This window comes from Leptopilina boulardi, unplaced genomic scaffold (genome assembly GCF_019393585.1).
Source record: "Leptopilina boulardi isolate dan_hultmark-lab unplaced genomic scaffold, ZJU_Lbou_2.1 LbouV2_221, whole genome shotgun sequence".
Taxonomy (NCBI): domain Eukaryota; kingdom Metazoa; phylum Arthropoda; class Insecta; order Hymenoptera; family Figitidae; genus Leptopilina; species Leptopilina boulardi.
Window position 1 is genome coordinate 205,211 of NW_026137776.1, and position 21,676 is coordinate 226,886.

The following is a 21,676-nucleotide window of genomic DNA, read 5'->3' on the forward strand; positions in this document are numbered from 1 at the left end:
TATAAATAAGTTTCTTCACTCATATCACACAAGTGTCAAGTATTTACTATAGTATTTCTTTCCTTTCTTTCAAGAACTGATTTTTATTGAAACGTTAATTGTATTATAATTAATAAGATTATTAATTTTTATTAATTAATAAATTATTTTTATAATATTAATATGATTTTATTGACTATTAAAACTGCTCCATTTTTTATAAAAATATATTAAAATGTAGCGATTTGAAATTGGTCAGTTAACTTCAAGTCTTTTAATTAACCTTTTTAAATAAAAAATTTTGAAAATTAATATCTCCAAAACGAAGCAAAACACCTTCGTAAGATTTTAATAGAAGGTAATGAATATTATAAAAAATCTTTGTGCAAAACCTCAATTTTTTCGGAATACCGACAAAAAGTTATAAGTAAATAAAAATCTTGAGAATATTTAAATAAAATTTTTTTTAAAATCGTATATCATCCAAAAATAATAAATTTTTGCAATAATTCTTTCGTTCCTCTGTGCAGAATAAAGTGATTTATGTTTTCGGTGAGTTCCAACATCTAATTTTTAATAGTTTTTTAATAATAGCGTTTTTAAAAAAATTGAAAAATTTAAGGTTACAAAATCACATTGTGAACCTCCTACTTTTAATATTTAATATTTTTAAAGGGAATAAAATTTTTACAATAATATTATGGTTAATGAACTCAGGGAATCATCGAGCGTCACATATATTAAAACTAGATTTTTTAAAAAATTTGGTCGCAACCACTATTAGACGAAATTTTTATTTAGAGAATCCGATTTTGCTAGATTTTAATAGATTTTAATTGGTTTGTAGAATGGAAAAAAAGAGCATTAAAAAACAACGAGTAGAGGCAAGTGTTGCAACTATGCAATTGATGGTAAAATCTAAGAGAAACAATGTTAACAATAATGTTGCCAGAATGGAGAACAATTCTAAAAGAAGAAGTTTTACTGTAACTGAAAAATGGAAAATAATACAAGAAGCTGAGAATAAATCTCTACAAGCAGTGTGTGAAAAATATAATTTACATAATACAGTTTTACAGTCTTGGTACAAAAATAAGGAAAGTATACATAAGGCTTCTGAGAGCAGAACTTCTTATAATTTCAAAAAACTGAGATCAGTACAAAATGATGTGATAGATGAAGAATTATATACGTGGTTCTTGCAAATGCGTTCCAAGGAAATTCCTATATCTGGCCCTATGATTCAAATGAAAGCATTAAATATAAATAAAGAAATTGGTGGAAATCCTAATTTTGCAGCTAGTAATGGATGGCTAGAAAAGTGGAAAAAACGTAAAGGAATTTGAGCACTTACAATAAGTGGAGAAAAACAATTTGCCGACACCAGGATGGAGAAAGAGAAAAGAGCGTTTTACGATTGCTGCTTGTTTCAATGCTGATGGCTCGTTCAAACTGACCATCGTCATGATTGGAAAATATACACTCGACCACAGCAGTGCGTGGATGTCCACCGCGATATTTCAAGAATGGTTTAAAGAAGAATTTGTACCCAAATTAAAACAATTTCTAAAAGAAAAGAATCTACCTTTAACTGCAGTGCTTGGGGGCCATCCAAAAACCACGTGACCTGCTCGGGGGGAGGGGGCTTGGTAAAACGCTACCCTGGCGATTTTGATTTATCGAAATAGTTTTAAAATCAGCTTACGTGCCCAATTTAAAACAAATTGAGTTTTAAATATTTAAAAATAGTATTTTATGAGGAACCAGAATTTATTTAATGTATACTTATATGCGTATAGATAATAGATGTTTCCGATTTGGGTTCATATAAAATTAACAATGAATTTATTTTCTTGTTTCGTTTTTATATTTATGCATTAAGAGTGTCGAACGGTATCTGAAATTCTTTGGCAAGAAAAGAGCTTTAATTATTGCTCTGAACGTGAAATAGTATTTATTTTAAAATACTTTTTTCTCGAAACACGAACACTTTTAACAAAATCAGCCAAAATCCTCATCTTATAAATTTCCTAAATCCAAAAGACTATACGAATCCATAGAAAAACATGGTTGCAAAACAAAAAGTAGAAAAGTAATCTAATAACAGCTGCGACTTTGTGCGCCCTGCATGCTGCTGCCATCTGACGGCGGCAGGAGGTAATGAACCTGTCATTATATTACTTTTCGTTTTGCAATCGTGTTTTTGTATGGATTCGCATAATCTTTCGGATTTAGGAAATTTATATAAGATAAGGATCTCTAGCTGCTTTTGTAAAAAGTGTCCGTCTTTCGAGAAGAAAGTATTTTAAAATCAATGTTTATCATTTTCACGTTTAGTGCCGTTTTTATAGAGCGATAATTAAAGGTCTCTTCTTGCCAAAAAATTTCAGAGACCATTCGACTCTCTTAAATAAATTTTGTCACTTTTAAAAACGTTCTTTTAGCATTATAATTTAATTTTTTAAAATTGGACACAAACACTACAGCAATATAATTATTTATATGTAAAATTGAAAATAAGTAATTATTTTATCATTTATTACAGTATTTATTAGATTAAATAAATTCTGATTTCCCATAAAACACTGTTTTTATATAAAAACTCAATTTTATTTAAATCGGGCACGTAAACTGATTTTAAAAACTATTGAGAAATGTTTGTTATTCATCTAAGAATCATAATCAAAAAGAATTTTTAAGTGCCAATTCATTTTTATTTAAACCACCTTCTGGCGCACCGTGAGCTGGGTTAAGTTATATTCGGTTAACTTTCAGTTATCTTTTAGTTTCTTCAAAAAAGACTTGATAAATCGACTAAATATGAAGGAAAAATGCATTTTGAGGGGTAAATGGATGATTATAGAGTTGATTATTATCAAAATTACAATATATAATGTAATAAATAATTATTTATTAAAAATGAAGTTTGGCCTATGAATTCTCATCTAGTAAATTAAAATAAAATTTTACATTAATCATTATATTCTGAACAAGAAAAAGGTTTATATATTTATAAGAGAAATGCAAAGTACATCAATTTCAATTATTATTAGTACGTGTAATAATAACATAAATTTGTCACATTCAACTTCTGTGTAATATTCACAAGTTTGCATTTCATTTTAATAAAAGGAAATTAAAGAAAAAAAAAAATTTCAATTTAAATCCGACTTTTTCTGCTCAAATGACACTTTGAAATAAAATACTTAAACTATTTTTAGCCTGAAATGTGTGTAGCATCATTTTGGCAACTAAAAAAAAAACGGTCAGAATGATCAAAATAAATTTGTATACACTTTCCCATTGCGCGAACGTCAAAAATTGTCGTGAACTTATAAAGAGGATGTTGATTGTATTTTTGCCGGCTCAGAGTGGGGAACTTGTCGAGAACTCAACTGACCTTGAAGCTTGTAAAGAGGTAGTTTATAAAGAGGTTGGGCTGTAAAAATTTGTCAAAAAAAGTAAATTTTAGGAAATGATATTTTGTCAAGTGAAAATTCAAATTCTAGGAAATAAAATTCTGTGAAATGAAAATTCAAACAAATTTATTTTAGAGCTTATTCATGTGCCACGAAATGTTCGAATGTTTATTTAATTAAATTTTCAAAATTTCAAATACTTATTTCATTGAAAAATCAAAAAATTCTAATGTTTATTCAATTGAATATTTCAATGTTTTTGAATGTTTATTTTATTGAAAAAACCAAAAGTTGAAAATTTTTATTTAATCGAATTTTAAAAAAATTGATTTAATTGGATGAGAGAGTTGACAAAAAAATGTGTAAAAAAAAATTAATATTTATTATAATACATTATTAATAAATATTTCATTGATAGAAATTCCTGTCAGTTATACACCTTATTGGGCGTAATAAAATTTAATAATGTTAAATTTCAATTATAAAAATTCACATTGATAATTTTATTAACTATCTTCTCGACTGGGAACTATATGAGATAAAACAGACCAATCTTGACTAATTAAATGTAAATTCTCCTCGACAATCATCTTTTCATTTGTTTCTTCTTTGCAAAACTTTAAAGATTCTGTTTTATTTATTAATAACGGCTCTTCTTCTTCATCGGTATCATCAGCTTCATTTTCTTTAACATCGTCCATTTCATTTTGACTGTAAAATAATTTCATATTTATTTATATATTTTATATATTTTTTTTACTATTTATAAAATAAAATAATATAATTACATTTATTAATTATAATAAAAATAATATTCAAATTTTTATTTACCAAGATAAATTTTCATCTTCTGATTTAATTGCAACTTGAGCAGCCCGAAGGAAAAAAGTTTCATATGTCATCCTTAGTGGTGGTAAAGTATGACAAGGAACGTCCCCAAAGAACTGAAAATCAAAAATTGTTTATTAAACTCCTTTTTTAAATTCAAAATAAGAAAACCTTTTTCTTTGTTACATTTTTAAGCTTTTTTTTTAGTATAAAATGTAGATCTTCTTCAGATCTTCTTCAATTCAATTATTTAACAAATTTTGAACTAAAATGATTCTTCACTAAATTCATTATTTTTAATAATTTTAATGAAATACATCACAAATTCAATTATATCAAAATTATTTTTCAATAAAAAATTTTATGAAATTTACCAATTGTTTATAATTAAAAAAAAAAATATCACAATAAAATTGAATTATTTTTTTAAAATTTCAATTCAAAATAAACTAAAATTCAATTATTACCCGAAATTTTAATTCAAAATCAATTAAAAATCCAATAATTATCCAAAATTTTCAATTTAAAATTTAATTATTTACCAAGTTTTCAATTTAAAATGAAATAAAATTCAATTATTTTCTAAAATTTCTATTCAAAATTAATTATCCAAATTTTCAATCCAAAATGAACTTAAATTAAATTATTATCCAAAACTTCAATTCAAATTCAATTATTTCTCAAAATTTTCAATTCAAAATGAACTAAAATTCAATTATTTTCCAAATTTAAAATCAAATAAAATTTAATTATTCTCAAAAATTTGAATTCAAAATTAATTGAATTTTCAATAATTTGAATTTAAAAGCATCTAAAATTTAATTATTTCTAAAATTTTCCATCGAAAATTTTTTTTTTTGAAATTTAATAATTTCAATTATAACTCTAAGGAAATTCAATTATTTTTAAATATTTTAATAATATTCTTTGAAATTTCAACTATCTGAAACTATTTTTTAATTAAAAATGATTTTCAAATTATTGTATTTTGTCCGCATCTTCAAATAAATTTTTAGTGAAATCATCTAAAATTTTAACTACAAAACACTTAAAGTTTCAATTAATTTCAAAAATCTCAATTTTAAATCTTTAAAAATTCAATTAAATTTAAAAAATACTTTCCAAAAATTGTTTGATAAATTATTTTTAGTTTTCTAAAATTTAATAATTGTTTGAAAATTAACAATATCTTTTGAAATTTAATTATTTCTAAAAATTTCAACTTTAACCCTTCGAAAAGGATTATTATTAAAAAAAAATTTTTATTTAAAAAACTGTAAAATATTTTTGTTAAAATAAAAAACAAATCCACTTTTTTTTGGAATATAAATCGACTAAAACGACTTTTTGTGTCTTTAAGTTGATTCGAGGCCTGTGTTTTTATAATTAATATTTAATAGGTATTCGTTGGCCCCTGGTACCTTAAAAATTAATTTTTAAAAATAAATTTTTTTCAAATTACTATCTTGTACGAAATTTCCTGGCGCATCTTTTTTCTCATAATAAATTTTTGGTATTTGTATACAATTTTTGAATCAATATACAAGTTTAAAAAAAATTTTGTTGGTAAACGTTGTGTACTTCAGCTTCATGAATTGAATTTTTGAATTTGGAATTTTAAAGAAACTTATTCCGAAATTTGGAAACACTTTGGCAAAAATGAGAAAAAGAATTGTCAAAATTTGACACGTCATAAGATTACTATTCAAAAATACACGTGAAATCAGAAAAGGCCAACTTCAAGTTAAGACAGAAGGACAGACCAAGCATTTTATTATTATATAATTTCAATTATTAAATTATTAGCAAGTAAAGAAAAAAAAGGAAATTTAGTTAAAAATCAAAAATTTTTTGTTTATAACCAGATGTTTTGTATAAATAATTACAATAAAGAACATTTTAATATCCTGAAAGGAATTCAAGGGAAATACGGGGGTGGGAGCGTGGTCGTTATTCAGTATATTAGTTCATAGCGTGACTCCTCAAATGCAGTCCTTCAACAAACGTTGAAGCATTTATTTATGAGTGTAAGATCAAATCCTCCAAATAATAATTTATTCATTAAATAATACGATAGTAGAAAATTCTTAAAACTAAAGGGTAATTTTTAAAAAAAGTCTCATTTTCCCTTTTGGTTAAATACTTTTACTTCAATATCTATAACACTAAAAAAAAAATAAAAAGAAAAAGAAAATTCTAAAAAAGAAGAAAAATTTCTAGTTTAATTTAGAAAAAACCAGTTTCTTAAAATGAGATTATTCAGTTTGAGAGTTGCAGTGTGTTTCATAATTCTCAGCTTCCTTGCCTATGCAACTGAGGGATTCCCCTCAGGTGACTCAGATGCGGTAAGTTTTTAAATATTTGTAACCTGAGTGAAAATTTTTGTCTTTTTTAAAAATAATTTTTTCCAAAAAATTTATTTTTCTCTAAATCCATGAAATTATAAAAGAATACAAATTTTTCCAAAAAGAATTTTTTTTAACGCATTATATTTAGTGTTCGATTAATTCAACTACAATCAAAATTTAACTACTTTTTTTTCAAAAAATATTTTTTTATTTACAAAATAATTAACAAATTTTATTAAATCATTTCATTTTTCAAATTAGTTACACAATAAAAAAAAATGATTTGCCTAACATTTTGCGTTTTTTTTTTAAATATTCCTTTATTAACAAAATATTTCTAATCTTATTAAATCTCATTTCTCAAATTAGTTCCCAAATTATATGAATCAACTTGTCAGAAAAACGAAAATTTGAAAAATTTGAAATATAATTTAAAATAAATTATTTTTGGAAAATTCTTTTATGAAAAAATAAAAATTATATTTTTATTACAAATCAATAGATGTTTCATCTATTGATAATTATTATCTATATATATAATATAGAAAAATTTAAAAGAAAAATTAAAATATTAATAGGTAGATATTAATCAAGAAAAAAGGCTTTGGACAACACAAAAATTAATTGAAGTAAGTCTTTGTCATAATAAAGAAATTTCTATTAAATTCGTTAAAGTCTTGAATGACTGAAGTAATATCCGCATGTCGTATAACAACAATATTATTATCATCATCATAAGGAAACACGTATATATATATATATATATATCTACGATGATACATCTTAGCCACAGTATGAAACGCGGACCTAACTTCGACAAACTGGGTCATTCGTTTTATAATATTATTTCTACTACCAAAGCAAGCTCCAGTGTTATTCGTTTCTACAGCGGAACTACGCCTAGTCTTGAAAGCATTGTGTTAAATTCTCTTATGATGCTCATATTTTAATGAATAGAGCAAAGCAAAGCTCACTTCTAAACAAATTTATATAAATAATAATAATAATAATAATAATAATATTAATAATAGAAATAATAATAATAATAAACATCATCAGTGCATGAAAATAATTTAAATTTCTCTGTAAAATGGTAAATTTGCATATTTTCATATCCATCTTACATTGAATAATGTCAATGAACTCTTGTGCAGAAATTGTCATTGATCACTTAACTCTTGCATGAATTTTAGCAGTCAAGAATGAATGAAATGAAAGTTCAAGATTTAAATTTTATGTGAACATTGACTTTTTATATCAACGCTTCTTATATATTAATGATTTTATGTCATTGATACAAAACAAAAAAAAAAAAAAAGAAACTATTTTTCAGAAATTTAATATTGAATGGTTATTAGTTTTAGAAATTTTCAAATTAAAATAGTATTTTAATTAAAAAAAATTTTGCAAAAGATATAGTTATACACACTCTTCAGAAAAAATCATGTTGAGTCCAAATTTTGCGTCAAATAATTGAAGGGTAGAATGACAAAAGGGGTCAAGCGCCAATTCACTGTTTTTACAGGAAGTAAAAAAAACATTTTTAAAAATTTTGCAGGTCATTTAAAAAAAAACTGAGAAAACCATTTCGATATATTAGTATGTTTTAATAAATAAACAACAATTTGTTGAAATAAACCTACATATTAACGATAAAATTAAAAAAAACTGTGGTTCCTTGAGGTTATATCAACTGCGCACATTTTCTTTAAGCATTAATTATAAAAAAAATATACAGTTTAAAGAAAAACTGAAAAATTAGTTTCTTTCTATGGAATCGACGAAATGAATAGAAAAAAAAATTCCTTTAAAAAATTGTTTGTTTTCAAGAAAATTACGAATTAATTGCTTGCTTTGGAATTGAGCAATACTTTCATCTTTAAATTCAATTGTTCACTTAGTATAATCATAAAAATATTTAAAAATTAATAACAAAATGATTTTAAAATTGTTTAAGATTGAAAATACATTATTTTTATTATTAATTTTATTAATTAAAATAAAATTAAAATAAAATTAAAAAAAAATGTTAAAATAAAACCTAAAAAAATAATATTTTTCATCAAAATTGAACACCACTTTCTTTTGTTTTTCAATCAGGTTGCAATAAAGTAAATTTGAGGCTATTTTATTAATTTAATTTTTATTAAAAACTGATTTAAATACGCAATAAAAAAGAAAATCCTTCTACAGAAATGTGTAAATGAATTTTCTTGATTTTTTTATGCAAAAACCTCATTTTCGATAAATTGGCGCTTGACCCCTTTTGTCATTCTACCCTTCAATTATTTTTTTCAACGTATAACTATTAATTATTCAGTGGAAAGAATTGAAGTTTGGATTACATTTTTTTTTTTTACATTTTGATTTTTTTTCTTTTAACTCTTTGAGAAAAATCGAAATTTTTATCCAATTTTTATAAACAATAACTTAATTAATTAATTATTTATATTTACCTAATTTATTTTATTAAATAATTTTCTAACATTGAAAAATTCGAAAAAAAATAAAAAAATAATACAATTGAAGAAAATTATTTAATGAGTAAATTAAACTATTATTCATAAAAATTGGATAAAATTGCGGCGATTTTTGCCTGTGAGGTAAAAAAAATCAAAATGTAAAAAAATTATTTCTTGACGAAAGATTTTAACTCAATATCCTTTTAATTTTTTAAATGTGTATAACTAGTTCTTCCAAAATTAATAGAAATTAATTTTAATTTTTGCATTTACGTTAAAAATTATTTTTTAATTTAAGGTATTGAGATACACTTTTTTTAAAAAAATATTTTCTAATTTTTTTTTTTTTAATTTTTGTTTCTAACAAAGTTCAAATTCACAAAAATTCATTTTCTAATAAAGTTCAATTTCTAAAATTTTGTTTTCCAATAAATTTGAATTTCTACCAATGAATTAAAATTTTTAAGAAAGTTCAATTTGAAATTATTTTAAATCGTTTTTGGTCATTCGCAAACAACTTTGAAGATGTCTTATCAATTTTTTTCGTATTCAATCTAGAATTAGGTAGTCAAAATCAGTCAAAATTATCTTTTAAAAATCGAGCATATATTATAAAATATTTAAAAATTTATAATTTTTTAAAATTAAAAAACTGTATTTTAGAAATAAAAAATTAGAAAATTTTTTTTCAGAAAAACAATTTTAATAGAACAGACTTTTTTTTAGGAAAAATGGATTAGAAAATATTTTTTAAAAAAAGTGACAACCTACCTAAATTATGTTGGAGCGCATGATTATCCCATAAAAATCATTAAATAAAATTTTCAATTTAAGAATTTTATTAGAAAGAATTATTTTTTAGACGAATTTTCATTTTTCTAATTAGCATGTGACAGAATTTTTTTTTTTATACGAATTTTTACATAACAAAATTGTAAGCTACTAAATTTTTGTTTGGCAGAATTTTTATTTTACAGTCATTTTTTTACATGACTTTTTATATAAAAAAATGTTTATTTAAGCGAATTAAACAGAATTTTTAATAACTGAAATTCTAATTCACAGAATTTTAAATTGTCCGAATTTTTATTTGTACAAATTTTTAATTGATAGAATTTTTAAGACGCCGAATTTTCATTTGTCCTAAATTACAAATGATAGAACAAATAATTGACAGAAAGATTTCGTCGACAATTTTTTAAAATTAACCAATTAGAAATTATCAAGAAAACCGTGATAGGTCAATTTTTAAAAATTGCGCCGAAATCTTTCAGTCAATTATTTGTTTTCTCATTAGTAATTTCTGACAAATGAAAATTCGGCGTCTTAAAAATTCTATCAATTAAAAATTTTTAGATACAAATAAAAATTCAGACAAATTAAAATTCGGTGAATTGGAATTTCTGTCATTTAAAAATTCGAATCACATAAAATCGATTGAAAATGACTGTAAAATAAAAAATTATGATAAACAAAAATTCAGTAGCTAAAAATTTTGTTATGAAAAAAATTCGTATAAAAAGAAAATCTGTTAAATTTTAATTCGAAAATTGTAAATTCATACAAAAAATAATTATTTCTAATAAAATATCTATTTTAAAATAAAAATTCGCATTAATAAATTTTATGGAATAATCATACACACCGTTATGTTACGGTCAACATCCTTCTTAATAATTGTATTAAATAATATATTGAAGATATCATTTAAAATAAAAAGTTTAAATGCAAGTGTCAATGACCGATTTAAATTCAATTTGCATTTATGTTGCAGGCACTCGAGAACATGAGGCAAATTCCTCAATGGCACTGTCTCCGTTACAGAAAATTTGACTTGGTTCGCCGATGCAGAAATTATCGTTTAGCAAGAAAGCACTGACAAACAAAGTATTATCATTTACCAAATCAACACATTAATCCTTATTTCACGCTACGTCAACAACAACAACAACAACAACAACAACAACAACAACAACAACAACAATCAACACTGTACAAAAATACTTTTCATCGTACATTTTGAAAAAGAAATTTAACTCGTTACTTTTTGGGAAAAATTTCAAAACTTCAAACAAGACTAATATTTCTTTAAAAATCAACTCAATTTCTTGCATTTAGAATCAAAACTGATATAGTATTTATTTAATAAGTAGAATATTAGTTTAAAGATGGAAAATTAAAAACGAAATTTAAGAGATTTGATAAAAATGAATTTATCATTCGGTAAAATGAAATTATTTTGCGAGAGAGAGAAAATTAAATCCATTTTAAAGTATTTTGACATATACAATTAAAAATGATCCTGAATAGATTAAATCCCTAGATATTGTAGTTCAATGTAAAATACCGAAAGACAGTATTATCATTAAAAAAAAAAAAAAATTAATACCTACTTTAAAATATTATACTTAATGTGAATACTTAAAAAATTTTTTTTGTAAACTTACTTCTTCACCAAAAGTTCTTTCCGAGTAACCAGGATTTTCATGAACAAATGAAAAAGTTTTTTCTCTACTCGATGGATTTTCTGCTGCCAAAATTCGAGCAAACGCCGTTGCTGGTAGATTTTTATTTAAAGTTAAAGTTTCTAAAGAAACTTCAGATTCCGATTGCGATTCTAAAGTTAAAAGTTCCTGTAAAGAGATTGTTAGTTGTTAGAAAACTTTTTTTTTTTTTTTTAATGTTACCAAATAATGAATAACAAAACTGTTTAGTTTATAAATTTTAATATTTTAGTCTATTAAAAAAAAAAAAAAAACTTATTATAAAATTTAAGGAATTAAATAAAATTTTAATTACATTTACAATTTAATAAATAAATTATTATTTATTAAAATAATAATAACAATTTTAAATAATAATTTATTTATTAGAAAAATAAATTAAATTTTAATTTAGAATAAAATATGAAAAATATACTTGATTAGAATCCAAGAAAAACAATTGCGATTTTCTCTGCCACTGATTCAATTTCGATGTCTTCCTTTCACGACTGAGGGGAATAAAAGTTGTTCCTAATATTGAACTGTCATTTTCAATTACATTCAATTTTTTATAAATGTAATTTGGATTTTCTGGTGTGAATACAAATACTAAAAAAAGAAAAGTCAATGGAAAATATTAAATGAAATTTATAAAAATCAATTATTAAAATTAACTATTTATTAAGTTACAAAAATTATTTTCAGAAAATAATTTTCAAATTTGAATATTTTATATGTGAATTTTAAAAGTGTTATATTTTTTTGTAACTCATTATTTAGATCAGTTAATTTGAAATATAATTTATTAGTAAAATAATCGAATTGTATTTTTTTTTGTAGTTAATTATTAAATTATAATTTTTAAATACTCACATGTATTTTCTTTTGTAAAAGCAGCAAAATAAGTAGTATAAGGATCTGCAGTTATTGTAGATAATTTTAAAGGAACGCTCCACTTAACGCGAAGCGTTAAAATATCCCAAACAGCAATATGTTCCGCTGATCCAGTCACAATTAAATGGCACAATTCTTGTTTACCAAATTCAACATGTCTGTAATTTACAATAATTAATAAAATTATCATTATACTGTAATCATCTTGTTTAATTAAATCCTCATTCAAATAATAATTATTTATGCAATTAAAAATTTAGACAAAAAAAAATTGAAAATAGAAATTTTTTTTCAATTCTTACGTTATTGTTTGTGGATAAAGAATATGAGAAAGAGTAGCTTTTAATTTCATAGACTCGGGAGCCCATAATGTCAAACTCGAACCAAAACCAACACCCAATATTGATCCATCGATGGAAAAAGCAGCATCAGTCGATGGTAGTTGACGATAAAATCCAACGCTATAAAATTGCCAGAATTTCGTTTGTTCTGAAATAAATACATTAATAATTATTTTTATTTTACTTATATCGAATATATTTTATGAACTTTTAAAAATTATTTTTAAATTATTTTGTTTAATGTTTAAAGTTCGTTTGTCAAATAATTTTTAAATTTTCATTAATTATTTGTTTAAAAAAATGATGTACTTAAAATAAATTTCCACTTACGAAATAAGGAAGTAAATGAAAAGAACTTTTAAAATTTCTTGACAATTTTTTCATTTTTAATTTAAATATACAAAGAAATATTAAATTCAACGCACGCAATTTTTGTATTTTTGCAAAATTTGCAACTTAATATTTCCATTAAATAAATTAAATAATATATTGGTCGGACTCATTTAGTAAAAAAAATTATGACTTATTTTTTTTTAACTTACTGTATGTAGATTCTGGATCAACAAGATTCCATAATTTAAATTTGTTATCTTTTCCAGAAGTCACAACAAAATGATCATATCCATTTAACGAGGTATTTGGTTGAAATTTCAGTGCATTAACTCCATTCTCATGTGGAAATTCTACCGATGTATTTAGTACAAAACTATAAAAAAATAATAACAGATAAAAAAATAAAATAAGCGAAGATTATTTCTATAAAAAAAAAGAAATAATTACACTTGATTTTTTGCATCAAAGTTCCAAAATTTCAGCCTAACTTCCGTATAAGAAACATCATCCTCACGTTGTTCTACTGTTGCCATCCATGTTCCGTCATAATTTAAGGCAATTTTTGTTACTTCAGTGTTTACAATCACTGCACTTCTTTCTTGGGATAATAAATTTTGTGACGTTATATTAACCTATAATTATTAAAATTAAATTTTCTATTGTCCATTAAAAATTTGAAAATAAAATTTAACACGATTTTCATAACTAGATGATTATATTCATATCATAATAATTTTTGTTTCTTCATAAGGAAAAAGTTATTTTTCTAATAAAGAATACATCATTTCATTAAAAATCATTAAAATCGTTTCAAATTATTGACTTTTATTAATATTAATAATAATAAAGTTAATACAGGAAAAGAAAATATGAATTTCTTAAAGAATAAAAAATTGTCATTATAAAAATTTCTAGTAAAATATATATTTCATATAAATTATTATTTTATTCGTTTCTGAATGTAAATTTTTTCCAAAAGAGAAACTATCAACTAATTTGAATTTGCAAATTTATGAAAAAAAAAATTTCAATTTATTCAAAAACGAAAAATCACGATAATTTCTATAAATTTATATTGAGTATATATAATTTATATAAATCAATGAATTTATTTATTAAAGTAAAATATTTTCTACAAAAAAAGAAAATAGTTAAAAAATTAAAATTTTCAAAATTATCGTAAAAAATTGAAAATTTTAATGAAATTTATTATTGTTAATATAAAACTTACGTTATACAAAAGATTTTTTGTATGAATATCATAAAATTGAACGAAACCAGTGCGACTATTTAAAACAAGACTTCCAGTACGAGGATCAACAATAAGACCAGCGGTAAATAAATTTTTAGATGAACTCATAACACCCCAGGTAAACTTTTGTATTACAGATGTAAGTTTTAATTGTGGATTAACAACCGAAATTCCTAATGGATTATTTAATGAATTAGTAATTTTTAATAATATTATTAAATAATCATGAAAAATTAAAGAAAAAAAAATATATATTTACCATTGTCTAAAGTAGAAATAGCTATGTAAATATTTTCCGGAGCAATTGTAATATGTTTTATTGGCGCTGGTAATCTAGGCAAAAAAGCTTTATTTTGTGTATTTGAAAGTGTCCATTTTACCAAAACACATTCTCCACCTCCTGTATACATGTGACCACCTGTTAAAAAAATTATAAACATAAAATGAAATTATAAAACAGAAAATTCTTCACACTTGAAGTAAACAAAATCAATATTTTTATAAAATTTTAATTAATAATAGGGTTGACATGCTTTTGTTACCTTTGAGTTCCCTGACTTTTTTTAAGATTTTTCCGAATATAAAATAGTATATTGTTTATTTCAAGTAATCATTACTTAATATTTTTCATTCAGCTATCGAATAAAAGGATTTTGTTTCTAAAATAATATTTTTGTTCTCTAAATTTGAATTAATTAAAATTTTAACAACTTTCAATGAGAGACTTTTTGTGAAGTCACAAAAGAATTAGTTAAATTTTACTAAATAAGTAATAAAACAATTATTTTCACTCATTTACCTTTTATTCGCAATTAGTTTTATTTTTTTAACTTTGCGAAAAAGAAAATTGTAAAATTTTGTAAAAGTACACAATGGAGAAAATAATAAATAAAGAAAGAACAAAAAGTTTGTAACTAATTAAAAACAATTAAAATTTATAAATAATACTAAAATATTAATTCTTTAAAAAAAAATTGTAGTCACCACAAAATTATTACAAATTTCACTATTTTTAATCAAAATTAATTCTTATTTTACAGTTTCACTAATTTGAGTAAATTTTTTAATATTCTTTTTTAAATTTTTACTAAAAAACAGAGATTTTTTTCTAATAAGCTGTTTATTAAAATATAAAAGTGGAATAACAAGAGATTTTCGAAAAAATTTAATCATCAGGGAAATTTTAATTTAAAAACATCTGGCCTTAATCAAGATGATTTATAATTTTAATTCTTTTTGCTAGAAAAAATTACCAAAACCTTAAAATTCTCCAATTATGATAGACTTTAATTTAAAAAAAAATGGCTAAAATACAAAATTCATTTTTTTATAAATAATTTATTACAATTTTTCTTCATTAAAATTAACTTCAGTGATTATATGAGAAATGCAATTTGTTTAAATTTGTCGATATAAAAAAATGGATTTTTAAATTATTTAAAATTTCTTATATCATTTCATCGCAAAAATTCTTGGCTTTACAATGAAAATAAAAAGAAACAAACAAAATTCTCAATTGAGATAAAACTGAAAAATAAGACTTTATTTTTAAAAGAAGGAGGTTTGCAATTTTTTTTTGTATTGAAAAGTACGTATGAAAAATTATTCCAAAACCCCTGTTTGAAAATTAAAATTTAGATACTTTCTAATTTTTTTTTTTTCTTTAAATTAGTTAATAATTTAGTGATTTGTTGCTTGCAAATATTAAGCCAATCAACAAACTTTTAACTTTTGTCTTGGACAATAAATATTAAAAATTTGTTGTTTTTTAGAATTTGAAGGAGAATTCCATGACTTTTGCAGGATTTTCCCAGATTTATAAAATTCCCTGACTTTTCCAGGTATTATTGTATTATATTATATTATATTATATTATATTATATTATATTATATTATATTATATTATATTATATTATATTATATTATATTATATTAATAATGCAATAGCTTTTTTAAAAAATGTATTTACCTGATTTACTGAAAGCTATTATAATAACTGGCAGAGTGTGCCAATGATAGGAGGATTCAGTTGGCTTTTGATATAAATTTTTCATTAAAACAACTCGACCACTTGAATCTCCAACTGCAACGCATTGATCATCTGGATGTCCAGCAATGCAGGTAATTATTCTATTTATTTTAGTACTGTTCAAAAAGAATAAAACAAAAATTTCATTATACGAATTAATATATTTGTTGTAGCCAAAATTTATTAAAAAGAACATTTTTGTTGTCCATACAATTCATTTTTTTAAATTATTTAATATTTTATATATTTACCTTGGAATTTGAATTTAAAGATGAGTTGAACGGAAAAAAGGTTAATTTTGACCGTTGTAAAATTTAATTCAGTTTTAAAAAACTTCTTGTGTTTTAAGTTAAAATTTTTTTTTTTTTAATCAGATTTTAAAAATGCAATAAACATAAAAAGCAGATCGTTCCCCAACGCCAAAATTTGATAGGACAAAAAAAATGAAGATTTAATTTAAATATTAAAACAAAGTTTAAATGTTTTCATTATTCTGGAAAGGAGTTCGAAAACAGCAAAAATTCTCAAATCCTCAACATGAAAGACTAAAATTTTTTATATTTCTATAAAATAAAATTAAAAAGACAGCATATCATATGAAAGTACATTAAAGGTATTTTATATTAATCTATATTTAATAAAAATTTATTTTCTAGTTTTATAGAAAATTTTTTTTTTGTAATTGAAAAATTTAATTGGAATGTGTTAAATTTTGAAATTTTAGAGACAAAAGTTTAAAAATTAATTTTCACTTAATATTTAGGTCTTTTTATACAATAATGTAAAATAGATTATTTTCAACAATTATCAAAAAATGTCAATTATTAAAATGTCTATATTATTTTTGTGCTTTTATAATTAATTTTTACATATGTCGAATTAACTTTTTTTCAGTGCAACTGATTTTTTGAATTCCAAAGTAAATGTATAAAATATCATTAAATAATTTTCAAAAACAAACTGTACGGATAACAAAAATGATTATTACGAATTATAAGATTTTTCTAAAAACAGGACGCATTGATTTTAGAATAAATATAATCAGGCCTCGGATTGACTTTAAGGCATATAAAAAAAGTTGTTTTAGTCGATTTACAATCCAAAAAAAGTTCAAAAAGTCGATTTTTTTATTTTCATTAAATTTAATTAGTTAATATAAATATTTGACTTTAAATAACTAACGTTATTAGATATTAAATCCATTTTATTAATTCCTTAATAAGAATAATTCTATAGCATTATTATCAAGAAAATTTATTTCTATTTCAGAATCGAACTAAATCATTTAAAATCATTAAATTTTGGAAGATTTATAGTTGACATTTTTAGAAATAATTAAAATTTAGAAGGTTTTAAATTGAAATTTTTGAAAATAATTCAATTCAAATGATTTTTTATTGAAATTTTTTGGTGATTTCTGTTGCTGATAAATTTATTAAAAATTAAAGGCAAAAATTGAACTTCAAAATTTTTTAATTGAAAAATGCTTTCAAATAATTGAATGTTCAAAGAATATTATATTAAAAATCATTGAATTTCGAAAAAGTTATAATTGGAATTATTAAATTTCAAAAAGTTTTATATGGAAAATTTTAAAAGGTTTTAAATTGAAATTTTTGGTAATTTTATTTGATTCTGTTTTTTAAATTATAAATAATTGTTGAATTTTATAAAAATTTTAATGAAAAAATAATTTAAGATAATTGAATTTGTAAAGAATTTCATTCAAATAATTAAAAATAATTAATTTAGAAAAAAATTTTAGTTAAAAATTTGTTAAAAAATTGAAATAAAAAAGATCTAAAGAAGATCTGCATTGTATACTAAAAAAAGACGTATTTTGTTTAAAAATTTTGTAAAAAAAAATTATTAAAAAAAAGTCTAAAAAGTCGCACCTTATTTAAATAAGTCGAAAAAAGTGGTATTTTCGAAAAAAACAGTCAGAAAAAGTCGTATAATCTGAGACCTGTATAATGATAAATAAAACATTTTTTTTTTTAATCATAAAAAATAATATAAAAACTTACACTTTTAAAGATAAATTGTGAGCAGGATCTAAAATAAAAACTGTATTTTGTTGTCCAACAGCAATTAAATTGTCTCCATAATTTCCAATAATGTCAATGTAATAAACATTGCTTTCTTGCCTTAAATATTTAATATAATTTAATAATTAAAATTTCAATAATGATAATAGAATACGAAAAAAAAACTTATAATAACAAAAACTCACGTTAATGTTTTGGACATGATGCATGTTTTGCCTTTTAAATTATAGACAGATAAACAAATAAGATCTGGATTGTTAAGCGTGTAACTTATAAGAACATGTTGAACTGGTTTTCCTTTCTCATTTTTGTATTTTAAAATATGAAAATACTTTATTTTCAATTCTGATGAAGAATTTAACTCCAGTTTCTAATAAGTCAAAAATTAGATAAAAATATTTTAATAATTTAAATTTATTTTATTTTAATGAAAATAAAAATGTTATATTCATCTTTTTTTATTATATTGTAAATAAATTTTTTTCTCAATTATAGGAAGAGTTAAAAACAGTGAATTAGTGTTTCCAGGGTGTCTAACAACTGCTAGGAAAAAAATTCCAACTTTTCTCTGACCTAAATTACACTAAAAAAATTTTATTTTGATCAAATAAAATTTATTTTGATACAATTAAATCATTTACCTGTCTATTATCTACTAATTTCGTATGTATTTAAATCAAATAAATAATGTTTCATAAAAAATAAAATATTTAAGTGAAATAAATAAACTAATTGGGGACGTATAAATTTTCTCAACATTTAATTTAAAAGAATATTTACGGCGTCGAATCTTAATTTATCAAATTTTTATTTAGTAAAATTATATAAAGCAGATATTCTAGTACATCGAATTTCAAATTAATAAAATTTCGATTTAACCGAATTTATGTCAAGAACAATTGCACAAGGAAAATTTATTTTAACAGAATTGTTATTTTAGTAAATTTCGATTTATCAAAATATTTACTTAACAGAATTGTCATTGAATAAATCCACAATTAACAGAATTTCTATTTAACAAAATTTTTAAATAAACAAAGTTTTTATTAAAGAAAATTTTAATTCGAACTAATTCTTATTTAACAGAATTCTCATTTATGAAAAATTCTACTTAGTTCTTTTTTTCTCAATTTTTTTATAGACATTTTTGTTAAAATGAAATTATATTAATTAAAAAATTTTCAAAAGTATTAGAAAAAATGCTTTATAAGAGTTCTGCTAAATAGAAATTCTTTTAAATCGTATTTTAGTTAAATGTAAATTGAAAATTTTGCATAATATAAAATCCATTTTATACAATTTTGCTAAATAGAAATTCGATAATTTAAGTTTCGACGCCGTAAAAATGTTTATAAGTTAAATGTGGGTATTAGCATTACGTAATAAATTATTCGTATTAGTGAATAATTTACTTTATTTCAAGTTGAACTGATAAAATGAAATTGTATTCAAATAATTTTTATTTATATTAAAAAACCAAATATTTAACTGAAAAAAATTAATTAATTGTTATCCAAGTTTAAAAAATCATTTATTAGATTCAATAAATAATAGTAAATAATTATTTACTTAATGAATATAAAACATATCACATGCTTAATAATTGAGTATGATGGCAAACTTTTTAATTTGCATTTACTTTGGGGAAAAGTAAAATTTTTTTTGAAACTTATAGTTACTTTAATTTATTCATAAAATATTTCAGAAAATTAAAGAAATTCCCTGACTTCTCTGACCATTAAACACCCTGGTTTAATTTAAATCGAGAATTTTTTTTTTTTTTAATAATGTAAAAATTTATTCCTACCAAATTTGAAGTGATAAGACCACTGTGACAATCCCAGAAAATTAATTGTCCTGTATTAATACAACCAATGACTGTATTAGAAAAATTTGGATGTAAAGCAATTCCAATTATCCTGCCTTCAGCTTGTTCAAATTCTCTGACAAAATCTCCGGTTTGAGCACTGTAAGCTCTAATTGTTTGTTTCCATATAATAAATAGAATTCTGTAAAAATAATTATGTGAATATAAAAATTATTTATTTAATTGTCGAAGCAGACTTCAATTTATCCAAGGCCGATAAAAATTTTGATTTAAAAATAAAATAAACATTTTTTTTAATTAGTTCGTTTTTTAAAAAAATTCTAAAATTCTTTTTTTTTTTAAATTATTGATTTTTTTTATTCTGTAATAAAGTTTGAAGTATAAAATTTTTTTTTAGAATAACTTATATAAAAATTTTGAACAAAAATTATCCGAAAATAAATATTTTTGATTTTTTTAAAACGTGAAATAAATTTTTAATAATTTATAGTAAAATTTTGCAAATAATCAATCGATAAGTTTTTAAATTTAACTGATTATAATAGTTTTAACATAAAGATTTAAAGAATCTTTGAATTATAACGTAATTTAAATTTAAATGATCCTTTGATTTAAATCAAGACGATTTATATAATTGCAGCACTGGTTTTATCTATTTCCTTACTGCTAAATAAAGCAATAGTTATTATAATATAATCATAATTCCAAAGATTCAGTGTAATTATAATAAAAATTAGTTCTTAAATTGAAAACATGCAATTCTAATTTCTTAAATTTTCACATTAAAAATATGTGATTTATAACAAAATAACAAGAGTAGTTTTTCTATATAAGTAAACATTATTTAAAAGATTTTTAAAAGTACCAAACTATTACAATATTTGGGAAAAAAATGTTTACAAAAATATTACATTAGCAAAATTTATAGGTTAGAAAAAATTAAATTCGCAAAATTTAAAATTGACTTACTCTCCATCATTGGAAAATAGTGGTCTATGGTCTATTATACTTCCTCCTCCTTTCTTTTTTAATATTAAATCATCAGTTTCTGAATTCTTTAATTTTTCACGTTTTTCTTTTAGGCCCATTTTGTAGGTTAATATTTTCACGTGGTTGTCAAGATACACACATACACACTGATACTGATGCAAATACAACGTAACATTACCAATAAAGATAATTTCTTCTTTATCGACATTATAGAATCCGGAGTATGTATGACAAATTGCCAGTTTTCAGGAGACATACTCTGCTTAAAAAAAGTATTGAATTTTATCAAATTTATAATTATACAAATAATAAAATTTATATTAAAATCCAATATTGAAAATTGTATCATTTTCTATCAAAAATAGAAATTTCTTTCGAATCTTGTAACTTTTTCTGGAAGCTCATAATTATTAATTATATGTATAATATATATTTTTATATA

General features: G+C 22.0%; 2 protein-coding genes across 2 annotated transcripts; one reads left to right on the forward strand and one right to left on the reverse strand.

Moving 5' to 3' along the window:
* Window positions 1-3,759: 3,759 nt before the first annotated feature.
* On the reverse strand, window positions 3,760-21,394 carry LOC127279678 (WD repeat-containing protein 75). The gene is made up of 15 exons (XM_051302192.1): window positions 21,214-21,394; window positions 20,224-20,425; window positions 18,602-18,786; window positions 18,396-18,515; window positions 16,309-16,484; window positions 14,599-14,757; window positions 14,319-14,512; window positions 13,535-13,719; window positions 13,297-13,460; window positions 12,716-12,902; window positions 12,393-12,571; window positions 11,956-12,128; window positions 11,484-11,669; window positions 4,230-4,342; window positions 3,760-4,109 (listed from the first exon to the last, which is right to left on the reverse strand). The coding sequence occupies exons 1-15, from the start codon at window positions 21,330-21,332 to the stop codon at window positions 3,905-3,907; spliced, it is 2,547 nt and encodes an 848-aa protein (XP_051158149.1). The 5' UTR covers window positions 21,333-21,394; the 3' UTR covers window positions 3,760-3,904.
* LOC127279679 (uncharacterized) lies at window positions 5,516-11,476 on the forward strand. The gene is made up of 3 exons (XM_051302193.1): window positions 5,516-6,571; window positions 7,153-7,203; window positions 10,811-11,476. The coding sequence occupies exons 1-3, from the start codon at window positions 6,476-6,478 to the stop codon at window positions 10,913-10,915; spliced, it is 252 nt and encodes an 83-aa protein (XP_051158150.1). The 5' UTR covers window positions 5,516-6,475; the 3' UTR covers window positions 10,916-11,476.
* Window positions 21,395-21,676: the final 282 nt, after the last annotated feature.

Coding starts and splice junctions, on each gene's coding strand:
- LOC127279679 (XM_051302193.1), top strand. CDS start 6,476: ATGAGATTATTCAGTTTGAGAGTTGCAGTGTGTTTCATAATTCTCAGC. Junction 6,572..7,152: donor CCTCAGGTGACTCAGATGCG/GTAAGTTTTTAA, acceptor AAATATTAATAG/GTAGATATTAATCAAGAAAA. Junction 7,204..10,810: donor CAACACAAAAATTAATTGAA/GTAAGTCTTTGT, acceptor TTTATGTTGCAG/GCACTCGAGAACATGAGGCA.
- LOC127279678 (XM_051302192.1), bottom strand. CDS start 21,332: ATGGGCCTAAAAGAAAAACGTGAAAAATTAAAGAATTCAGAAACTGAT. Junction 20,426..21,213: donor CTATTTTCCAATGATGGAGA/GTAAGTCAATTT, acceptor TTATTTTTACAG/AATTCTATTTATTATATGGA. Junction 4,110..4,229: donor GAAGATGAAAATTTATCTTG/GTAAATAAAAAT, acceptor ATTATTTTACAG/TCAAAATGAAATGGACGATG.